Below are 12,155 nucleotides of genomic sequence, written 5' to 3'. Positions count from 1 at the left end.
AATTTTTTTAAAAAATGAGCAAAGAAAAAAAAGTTGAGTGTCTTTGCAAACAATCAGATAGAAATAGGCTTTCCCCTTCTTGATGTCTATCTGTTTGTTTCCTCCTGGGTCATAATGTTTTGCTACTAGGAACTAATCTGAAATCTAGCCAGGTTATTTTCAGGCGAGGTTTTACTTTAGGAAAATCTAGTTTCCACATCTTCTGTTCAGTGATAGACAGCAAACTGGTAGGAGATTTCTTCCCTCAGGGCCTAGGAACCAGCCTGCCTTGGCAGGCCTCTGCCCTGACCTTGTTTTCTTAGTGTAGGCGAATCAGTTACTTTCATGTTGTGTATGGCCCTGAGGAAAATACTGCCTCCTATTAGTAGTTGAAACTATTCACAACTGAGACAGTCTGAAATCAACCTTGTTTTTCTACATTGTTCAGAAAGTTTTCCCCCAAAAAAGGCAAAATGAAAGCATGATAATTGCCCCCGAGAAGTAAAATTACTAGCTTTTAAAATGTTTAATTGTACTTAATACCCGTGAGTGCCAGTTAGGGCTTAAGGTTCTAAGTTCTTACAGAAGACGTTTCAGAAGAAAGGATGAAACCCAATCAGAGAAAAGACAACATATGAAGGAGATAGCAAACCACCGAGCACATTAACACGTGAAAACTCCAGAACAAAACCAATTCCTCACTCCCAGCCTTCCCAGCACCAGACTTTTAGCCTGAGCTGGATTTCCCTTTGATCTTCAGTGCAGGCAGACAGTCCTAGTTTGCTGTTTGCCTCATGAATATTTTTGGAAGCATTCTTTTCTTTCCAAGACTTTCATTTTCTCGAGAAAGAGCCCAAACTAAAGAAAAGTTGCTACGTCTTCACTTCAGCCTGTTGGCGTAGAGGCCCATTTTCGAGGTTAGTTTTGGTCACGGGTTATACCTGTGATGTAACGTGCACGCACTTGTGTTGACATTTATCGCACTACTGGGTTTGTGCATGCGTCAGATGTACTTAGCGATGCCAACTTTTTCATGTATCATTATTAGTGAAGCTAACGCCTCCTCTATGGCTGTATTTAAAGTTACCCGCCCCCCTTATGCTCTGCACTTGCCCTTGATTGAAATGGCCCTTTGTTAACTGAGTAATTCCTCCTAAATTTGAAGGATTTGGTCTATATATGTGATAGAGGGATAAAGGTTGCTTACCACCTCAATGTAAAAATGTCTGAAACACTCCTAAGTGTTTAAGCTTTCCTTTTAAGATCATAAGTCTATTTTAAGGATATTCTAATTTTTTTTCTTCAAAAAATAAGATGGTTTTAATTTTTAAAATATAAATTTTAAGTAGTGAGTATTTAATCTATATTTTGTGACAAATACTTTCCAAATCCCGTGGCTATATTGAAAAAGAGAGAAATAACAGAACATTTAGGGGACCAGGCTGGATAAAGGATTTATACTGTGGAAAATAAGGTTGAAGAGATAAGGGCAGGCCAGATTCTAGAGAGACACTTGAAGCCTTCTGTTCTTACAGGTAGGTTCCTTGGCAGAATAGATGAGGAAAATGAAAAGCGTGCCAACTTTGACAGGCCTGTGGTACCGGAAGTAACCTAGTATTTTAGAAGGGTTATTTAAGTACTATTCGCACTAATTCACTGGTGAATGTTGGACCGAGTATTTGTTTTATTTTTAGCAAAGTTTTGGAGAGTATAAAACTTGGAAGAAAATAAACTACAGCATCAACAACTACTTTTGTCTCTCTGCCAGGTCAACTAGGAAACTATATGTGTATATATTTCTTTCTTTGGTACTGTGAGGGACGTGAGATTTCAGAGACTTTGCTTCATGTGTCAACTTAGAGCTAGAACAGAGTTGTTCTCAGAATTATTGGATGCGCTGTGGTAACGAGTAAAATCATTTGTATAGAATTAGTTTCTACATTATTTTTAGAGGAGAAATGAAATGGTTAATTTAGTCTAAGAATCTTGTTAAAGCCCAAATAAATCGAATAATATAAAAGAAAGCATTTTAATACTGTTTCCTTTTAATTTATGAATTGGGTCAATAAAACAATATAAAAGTTGGTGTCATTCATAGCTTCATCTCCTAGTTAATTTATTATTATAAAACTCATTTTCGTTAACACACATTATAGGAATTAGCACACAACCAGGTAGAAACTATAAAAATAGGACTCCCATCTTCCTTGTTCGGGTAAATCAGGGCAAAGTACCTATCGCATCAATACATGTTGAGATGAATGAATGTTGTCAAGAGCTACTAGCTTGGAGGCCAACAATGGCTATTTTGTGTTTACTGATTATTTCATCTGAGAGTGTGTACATTCCACTAAAAATGGCAGTCCCCTTTCTTTTCACCCACTGATTAACCGTATGAAAAAGCCCATTCATGATAATGAGCTGTGCTGATTCAGAAACAGTTCCCACTGTGAAACTCCTTCGTCTTTAATGTTCTTGAAGGTCAAGAAAAACTTAGTCATTTTGAAAATGGCCGGGCTGTTAAATCATCATATTGGGATTTCTTAGAGTATAGCTTTAAAGATAATTTCTGTCTGAAGATTGTTTTTTAGATTTGGGAACAAATCTTCACAAAATTCCTGTGAATGGAAGGCGAGCATGAGGTGATTGAAGAGTAGAGGTTAGGTGGCATGTTCACCCTGCCCAAGTGTAGACTCTGACATGGAAGGGGGGTATTTTTAAGAAGCTTATTTCTACCCCATTCCCAGCTAGGCTGTGCTCCTGCTCACTGTCCCTTAGCACTTTTGGTTAATAGTGGGTGACTAGACAAGGGATGAGGGTCTGTTCCCTGTATCATAGGTCCATGGTTTTCAGAATCCTAAGACCCCACCTGGATCTTCTCTTTTGGGAGAGTTTACCTTGGCAATGAGGTGGAGCGGTTCTCTTTCAAAGTATAATACAGACATGCCAAGCAAAATTCGTTCCACATCACTTGGTTGAGGAGGATAAGCTTTCCATTTCCGTTCAGGACTGGCAAAGACAACCCGTGTGATTTTGTTTAGCCTGACTGTTGCAAATCTAAGTCTTACAGAATGATTCCCTTCCCCTTGCCTACTAGGTACCAAGCCTAATATTTGAATGTGAGATAACTTAATATATTTGTAGTTCCAGCTTAGATTCTTACGTAAATCGGATCAGGTCAGCCTTTCCCTGGTTCGTTTGGAGCTCAGTTGTGATCCAAGAACACTTTCTCCTGAGGGTTTCTTTCTCCTCCCTATGAGAGTCGTGCCGTCTTCGGTGCCTGCCTCCCCGTTGCTCCAGGTTCCGAGATTGCTCGTGTCTTCTCACCTCCTGTCCTATATCATCTCTTTAGATAGTGGGCCTGTCGAAGGTTCTTGCGTGATAAAATGATCTAAGTCATTATTCTTCAAACCTTCAGAGGTAGGAGTCAGGTGTGTGGCAAGCTGGTCCCCCCTCAGTGAATGACAGACCAGGTGAGACTCTAGGACAATTAAGTTGTGGCCCCCACTCACCCACCCATCCCCGCCATCGGCACGTGTTCCTGGCTATGGGTGCGAAATAGAGTGTTGTGTCTGTTTTAAACTTATATAAATGGAATTTATAGAAATAGAAAAGTTATAATTCAATTCAAGAGCTTTTCATATATTCTAGCTATCAATTCCTTTTCTTAGACATAGTAAACATCTTCTATTAGCCTACCACTTTCCGTTAAAATTATCTAAGGTGTCCTTAATTTTTATATAAGCAGATTCATTGAAATTGTTGCCTTTTGATTTGTATTTTTTGAGTCCTAGTGAATAGAAAGATCAATGGAGAACGGGAAATTCAGAAATAGAATCTAAGACATATAAACATTTCATATAAGATAACACTGTGTATTTCAAGACAATGGAAAAGATGAACTTTTCAGCACTTGGCATTTGAGTAATCAGGTAGCCTTCTTGGCTTGGGGGTGGGGAAGCTGGTCTATACACTAATAAAAATTCAAGTTGGATCAACTATTTAAATATGAAAAGTGAAACCATAAAACCGCCCTCTCCACAGCAGACCTCCCGTGGAGTTCTGCCCTTGTAGTTCCCAGGAACTGGGGCCAGAGAGCCCCTCCTTTGCTTATTCCTTTACTCTGCTGGGACCGCCCATTACAGTTTGTTTAATTAGCAGTCTCCTTAAATCTGAAACATCTTGTAGGGCTTGGCCTAGTTGTCACCTTTCTGCCGAGTCTTTGAACCCTCCCAGGAAGGGTGGGCACACCTTCCTCTGTGCTCTCGAGTCATGATGGCACTGAATACAGTTTACGCATCCATCTTCCATCACAGTTGGTGCCGTGTGGCAGAATTACTTACCTAGAATCTACTCAGTGTGAATCAGGAAAACAATAAATATCAAAAGAATAGACTTAGTCTGTAAAGGAAGCTAGGGCTCAAACTGAAACGAGTATCGAATGATAGGATGAAACTTTGATTCTGAAGGCTACGGGGAGCGGGGAGCGGGTTAAAGTTGATTGCTTTTAAGAGAGTGGCGACATCAAAGTGGCGTTTCAAGATTAATCCAGCAGAATACAGGAAAAGTTCAGAGAAGAGTGGGAAAGCAAGAACGGTTAGATGGCCCTCGCAGGGATGGAGGCACATGGCGAAACGGTCCGTCGGGAACTAGTGGGCCTAGAAAGGAACAATCGACGGGCTCGGCAGCTGGTTAGTTGCCAGTGGTGGGAAGAGGGAGGGGTCAAAGATGCCGGCTCAGCAGTGTGCGACAAAGCTGACAGCCACCCTGCCTGTGGACCGGTCTTCAGCTGGCATAATTCAGCCCGGGGGTTGGCGAAAGCAGAGTTTTGAGGTGCATGGTGGAAAGATCGAGTCGCTTGGGCTGCTCTGTCAACCCGACTGTGGCTTTTGGAGTGGGGTGCTGGTGGAAGGAGGGCTTTACGCATGCCACCCGGGTCATCCTAGGGCCTTCCGGAATGTGCGGGGGAAGATGAGGAAGAGGAGCTGCCTTCCTCTCTTGGCTCCAGCGCACTCACTTCAGGGGGTTCACCCGCCTAACTGACCACAGCCCGCCAGACCCCCGGCACCTTTGACTCCGTCCAGTAGCCGCTGTCTCCTGAGCAGCCACTCTCGGCAGATGTAGATTTATTACGACTGCAAATCACTGTCACCTTCTCCTTGTTCTCTTTGCTCAACGGATAAACTAGACATTACCAAAATAAATACATAAAAATTTTAAAAAATAAACAGAAAATAAGCGCACGTGGCCCTATCCCCCTCCTGCAATGTTAGGCCTGTCGAGCCTTCTCAGTGCTGCGTGTTCCGCTCTCCTGGCGGAAGTCAGTTTCTTCCTTACAGGGCTATCTCAGTCTGACCCAGGTCTCACTCTTTACGAAGTGCACTGTTTGAAGGCCCAAAAAGTGATCCCTTGATTAGACAAGGAGACTAAATATTTGAGGTAGTAGTGACCTTCACAGATGCACGGCTGGCGGACCTGTCTGCTCCTTGTCCCGTGCTTCCTTATCTCACTGTATTCCCTTCCAGGGCCGCCCAGAGAAGAAGCCTGCGTCCTTGCCCTTCCTCTTCAGAAAACGGCCCTCCCCGCCGTGGACCTCCCACGGAACACTGTGTTTTTCGTTCCTGGGAGCTGATACTCTGGAGCCCCTAGTTCTCAATTCCTTAAGACATAAAAGAACATTGCTGTCTTGAGCCTGTGTGGGATAATGAACTAAAGTTTTCACTGTCTCCCCCATAACCTCTGCCTTTTGGAAAATTCTGGTTAGCTTCCTCATATTCTTTCAAGAGAATATTTTATAGATGTCTAAGTATTATAGTTTTACAGTATCAGAATAGCTTTTAAAATTATAGTAACAATAGCAAAAGGTGTACCGTCAGACAGCACGAGAACCAGCGCCGCCTGCCCATACGGCCGGCCAGGGCTCAGCCTGCGGCGCCGACCGCGCGGACCTGAGGCCGAACCCCAATCCTTCCCACCTGCGAGCAGTCCCTGGGTTCCTTCACCCAGGTGAGGTGAATCGGTATTTACTCCCCGGCTCTCATCCCCCTGTTGTGTGTAAGGAGACTTACTGTCCCATGTCCCCTTCCCTTCCTGCAGCAGCGATTGACTTAGCTCAGGAATGAATTAGAGCTGAGTCAGCGGGCAGGAATCTGCAGACCAGAAGGAATCCCAGCATCAGCCCATCCTCTCTGCATTTCCTGTCCCACCTTTCCGGGGCCCAGCTGCTCACACGGCCCAGGGGTGTAGCTGTGACGCCCACATCTGCCTTTGTTTTGCGTTGTTACCAGCCACTGTCTTCAGCACACTTATATGTCCATTGTGTGTGTGTGTGTGTGTGTGTGTGTGTGTGTGTGTGTACTAGATTCATATTTCACATTTAACTTACTAGACTGAATACTGTGGAGAACTTCACCATGGACATCTAAACTTCTGAGTTGCATGTTATTGGCTAGTAGGCAGTTTATATAAACGCTGTATATTGCTTATAGGCTTTCTTATTATTAAACTAACTTTTAACTTTTAACATTTTCTTAAGTCTTATTTTACCATTGGAATAATGACAGCTTACAGAAAGTGTACATGCTCAGAAGCCTCAGTTCCCTCGCCTTGCTCTTAAATTGCTTACCCCTTGTGCCGATACACATGAAGATGATGAGAAATGGGCAAGAGAGTGAACAGTTTCTCTTTAAACTTGTTCTAATATCTTCAGGTTTTCTCTGAGATTTCACAGTAACTTTTGAAGTCCTAAATGACAAAGTCCCCCTAAAGGTGTTCAATACCTATTAGGCTTTCTTGACAAATGGTCACATTTCTGTTAAAAATTAATACACAAATGTGTGTGCGTGCACACACACACATGCGCACACACCAAATTGTCCCTGTGGTATTTTTTTTAGCTCACATGCCCCTCAGCATTCTTAAAGGGGCTGGTAAGGCAGTATTTTCAGTTCAGGAAGGATGTGAACATCTATCGTTTTACTTGCCATAATGTCAGGTCATATATAATCAACCAGAAGCCTATTCCCTTATTCCCTATAAGCCTTCTTTGGTCTTCTAGAAGATTTTGTTGAACTCAATTGTTTATTGTTGAGGGGCTATGCTAAATTTCCTGCTAAAAGAGTCAGAGGACTATATGAAACTCAGGGGCTTATGGGAGACAGTTTCAATGTTTTTGTTCCTGAAGGTAAAAGCATGAACTTCCAGATAGTATTAATTAGTATTTTATGTAGAAATTGCAATAGCATCATGGCATCTAAAATGTCTAGAATCTTAGAGATGTCAGCCTCCCTGCAGTAGTAATTTATTAGCTCTTCATCTCAACTCTGAACTGTCATGAAGCTGGAAAAGGGACCATAATTTTGTGGAGTCTGATACAGAAAATACCCGAATGAGTGTGGAAGAACATGAAAGAACAGACCCTCAGTGCAAAGGAAGGTTCCAGAACATTATTCTACCAGATCACCTGCGCCAAAGTAATTTTTAGTACATCCATCTTTCTTTAAAAATAATTTTAGCATATTGATAATGGAGCGAGACATTAAGGAGAAATGGAAATAAGTATCGTGGAACAAGCTGACTTAGGGGTTCCTAATTCTCTTTGTCTTGCTCGTGGAGACCAGATGACTCTAACTCATGCTGAGCCTTTCATTTGGGGGACAGGGCATTTACTCTCCACTCTCACAAATCCTTGTCACTTGTGCTTGGTTTCTCCAGAGGTAATCTACGAGTTCAGAATGGGACACTGGCCCCTCCCCAACCTCCTGTGATCAAGCCACCGGCCGACGTTTCTGTGGGGATGCCTATAAACCACCAGAAATCGGACTCTTTGGAGATGGACTCTGACTTGCCACTCAGCTGCAGGCTCGGTGACCTGAGCCGAGGGGGCAGTTTGGAGAGCCGAAGCAGCAGTTCTCGCTCCAGAAGTCTCACTTTGGTGAGTGATGGTTTGCTTCGATGCTTCCATGTGCTCGGGCCGGCTGGCCTGGCCCGACTCCTCCCCTTTAAAGAAGACCCTATCAGATTCTTTTGGGTTAGCTAGATTGATGGTTTAGAATACTTGCTTTGTGATGTAGCGTTTAATTTTTAATCACATTACGTTTTGCACAAATACACAGTGTTCCCCATAGCACTGAGGGGGGCCTCACTGTAGCTGATAATGCGGCTGCTCAGACCCAGGGAGGCCCCAAGCCCAAAGCAGCGACAAACCCAGGCAGTGCCTGCTGCCTTTCATTTCAGACAACCGAACGAAGACGAATACCTCATAGAGGAAAAAACAAATTACTTTAAAACAGATTTTTAACTCCTTCACAAATATAAATGCTTTTATATCCCTTTCTCTTAGAATCCAGACCCTTACGTAGTTATCAACAAGCTTTGGGAACATTCACAAAAAGAGTCTTTAGTTTTAAAGTTAAGAGATGACTCTTCGTACCCCCCACCCCCAGGATATTCATCTTTCAGGACTGAAACCTTATTATTCATACAGGGAAGGATGGAGAAACTTGACCTCGGACCTTATTGATACTGGTCTGTTGTTCATCTCAGTGCATCTCAGTTTGATTTTCCTTCAAACTGAGCCCTAAAATTAACCCCAATTATGCTGAATATAAGAAAGATATATACAAGACAGTTAATAGCAACAATAGAATTTTATAGACTCCTACTTGCATATTTTTTAAACTATGGTAGTATGTAATAAATATTATTTTATTGATTCACCAACAAAAATCTATCTGTTACTCTTTGGAAATCTGAGAACCTACAAATTCTTAAAAATGGAGAATTTTTTACTTTGAAAAATATATAAAGAGTATATTTAAAAACGTCTTAAAAGGATATGTAGGAAAGACATACAGAATAGTACCGTAGTAAGCAGTGGAGTGTTTGCCCAAGCATAGTGAGGAAGCAGCCCTGCTCTGATGTAGAAGGGCATTTCTAAACCTCATGGCTAAAAGACTACATTGTCGTACATGTGGTGATGGAATAAAATTGCGAATGCTCATCAGTGTCTAAGGAAATGGGTATAATGCATTGGGAGTCAGGGCATTTGAATTATTGTCTTACCTTTCACATTCTTTTTCATGTTGAACTTGAGACAAATCTCTTAACATCTTTTGTACCCTGGCTGCTTTTGACAAAGAACTGAAATAATACCTGTTCTTCGTCTCCACCTGGGAGAGAGAACATGATCCCCAGTATGTCCAGTGCTTTGAATTTGGGGAGGAAAAGTTGCTACTTTGTTTAATCTCCATTCTAGTCGTATAGGGTCCATCCTTCTTATTAACTGATTAATGCCTACTTTTACCAAATCTTGTGTGGTAGCTTAAACTCACGTGCTCCAAAATAGGACTTGACTGATCTCTACAAACGTGTCCTTTGAGGAGTGGCATTAACTGACTGTCGAATGCGACCTTCTGTGCCTGGTGTGTGTGATTTATACATCTGTTCAAATGTCGAAGCTGTGTTCTGGGAGTCGAGGACACGGCCGTGGAGCCAACATTCTGGTGCAGCAGTCTGTCGGGACGGGACGGGCTCTGAGATGGAGGCTGGGAGGTGAGAGTGCAGGAGGCCGACGAGGACGGTCCCTGGGGTCAGCGTCTGGAAGAGGAAGCAGGACTGGGCGGAGAGAGGGGTTGAGCTGGGAGGCAGACCCAACGAAGGCCTGAGCTGTTGCTCAGGAGGCTCTGGGGCTGGGATGGCCCCTCGGTTGTCCCCCTGGGTCTACAGTGGAATCTTTATACTCACTCAATGACCAGCCACTGGATGCAGGACTCCCCTGGAAGAAGGCATGACCTCGACCAGAGAGTTTCTTACAGCTCAAGACAGTCCTCAAAGAGGACTGACAGCCTAGGGCCACCCTCCAGCAGCACTCCCATCAAATGGGAGAACAGTTCTTTCATTCCCAAAGGGCAGTCTGGGTAGCACGTCACGCTGACTACCATGAAGGCTTAGGAGAAAATGGAGAGGTGTGCTAGGGGGATCGAAGCCACCAGAGTGCCTGCAAGATATCTTGACGAGAAGCATGTCTGGAAAGTCAGCTCAGGGAGCTTACACGATACTGCCACATAAAACACAACTGCTCACTGAACTGACGTGCAGGCAGGTGGGACGCTAAGGTCTGTCATCTGGCAAATCTGGAGAACATGCTTCATGCTGACTCTGTCGAGATGTCACACACAGGGACACATCTTCAGGGATAGCAGCTCTTGCTCAAACGGAGGTCTGTTTCAGCTCCAAAGTCGCAAAGAGAAACGGGTTATTATAAAACTTTTTATCCTGGTTGTATTTTTTGTAATATAAGATATTAGAGATATCATTAGGTTTATAGAAGGGAAAGACTATAAATCTCTCACACTTATAAATATCAGGAGGTCAAGGTGGGTGAAGTGAGAACAGCCTTATGCTTCTTAGCTGCCTGTGGTGGAAGCAGTTGGCCTGCATTGGTTTTACAGTGAAGTTCATTAGAGGTTAGAAGGACATTCCTCTTCTAATAAATATATTTATTTTTTAATCCAAAAAATATCCTTAGTTAATTTTTAAGTTGATTTCTCCTTTACCAAACAATTAGTATTCTGAAAATCAGCTCAGAATAGTAATAAATACAAGGATACCGGAGACATGCCTGGGTTCAAATTCAAATTTGCTTCCCTTTGTAACCTGGGAAGTTATTTAATCACTCCTTTCATTAATTATTTTCTTCATTAGTTAAGAAAGGGGTGCGTGGGATAATAATTCTTTCTCAAGGGTTATATATACATTGTAAAGATTCAATGTCTAACATCTAATCTGTGCTTATACTTCCAGCTTCCCTTTTTCGAGTGCCCTGTAGCTTCAGGCTGAGCATCCTGCTCCAGTCATCTTGTTTGGATCTGTCCTTTCGCTGTTATATCTCTGTCTCTTATCAGTAGTCTTCTGAATTTTCTCCTGTGAGATGGTAAAGGGAAAACACCACTCCCCCTAACATCTCACAAATTACTTAATTCTGCCATTCTTGCTATGGGCATCACTTTGAATTTCAATTCAAGAATGCCTATTTGCTGAAGTTCTTTTTTATCTGGTACAGTCTTAAAGTAATACTACAATGTGTTTGATTCATCCGTATATTCATCGTATAGGACAAAAGTAGGAACAGCATTACAGATTCTACTTTTATGAAGCATATAATTAGACTATATTCTTATGATATGTGTTTGCATAATTGTGCTTCCTACTCCACTTGACTACCTAGGTTTCACTGCCTGATGGTGGACACATTCCATTCCAGTTCCAGTACCTTCTACTTAGACCTGTTGACTGTTTTCAAGCATTTTCCATTATGGAAAATCATTGAGCCAACTTTAGTTGTCATCTGTTATTATTTCACAGTTGTGTACTGCCCTTATGTAGAACCGGCACACTGAGAAAATTTGACATTTAATTTTAAACGGCAACTAAAGTTTTCCAAACAATCATGGAACACTTGACTTTTACACAGCTCTATTGTAGCAGCCAGGTCCCCTTGAACCAGTAAACTATCTATACTGGTACGAAATTTGTAAACTTTAAAAAATTCGTTTACCCTCAGACTCTTCTTTTTGGGAGTCTAAATTTGGGGAGGAGCTATATGTTTTTAATTCTAAATCGGGCCTTTTTATGACTTGTTTCTTTAGAATGAGAATTCACCACAATAGTTTCTCTACTTGCCATCCTTTAATCTTTGACCTCGTAAAAGATTAGTCAGTAACAGTGTTTTTAGGCTTCCAAATTGTATGGCCTTAAATGCACCTCTTGGAGGGCTCTTTAAGTAAAAGATAACCTAATCTTGATTTATAGAAGTATTTCTTTTCAGTGGTGGTTATTTTAAAAAGAAGATAAAAGATTGATGCTTAAGATTACATGAGAGTATCATAAAGTTTTTAAATACTGTTTGAAGTGTCGCCTGGGATTTAATAGACCTTTCTGTTTAGGAACTTTCATTCTGAGCCAGTGCAAGTTAAAATTTAAAATAGCTGCTTAAATATGGATTGCCATGTCTATCCATATAAGGCAGTGTATGAAGTCTTTATCACTCAAGAGGCTAGTTGTGTTTTTATATGTATTTTGTTTTTCTTATAAGGAATTCTTCCTCCGCACATTTTCTGATGGAAAGTATAACTGGAATGAGAACAAATCAGCCAAATCCTGAAATACTTAACTAA

General features: G+C 41.9%; 1 protein-coding gene across 2 annotated transcripts in view; it reads left to right on the top strand.

The window, feature by feature from the left end:
* PROSER2 (proline and serine rich 2) overlaps positions 1–12,155 on the top strand; it is a 37,729-nt gene that overhangs the window by 9,126 nt on the left and 16,448 nt on the right. For both annotated transcript variants that reach the window (XM_016134451.2, XM_036228190.1), the window contains one exon: positions 7,693–7,912. In XM_016134451.2, coding sequence (XP_015989937.2) covers positions 7,775–7,912 — 138 coding nt within the window. In that variant the 5' untranslated portion in view covers positions 7,693–7,774. The remainder of the gene's footprint in view (positions 1–7,692; positions 7,913–12,155) is intronic.

This window comes from Rousettus aegyptiacus, unplaced genomic scaffold (genome assembly GCF_014176215.1).
Source record: "Rousettus aegyptiacus isolate mRouAeg1 unplaced genomic scaffold, mRouAeg1.p scaffold_m13_p_10, whole genome shotgun sequence".
In the NCBI taxonomy this organism is placed as follows: Eukaryota; Metazoa; Chordata; class Mammalia; order Chiroptera; family Pteropodidae; genus Rousettus; species Rousettus aegyptiacus.
The sequence above is the reverse complement of the archived record's forward strand: the minus strand, read 5'-3'. Positions and strand labels throughout refer to the sequence as shown.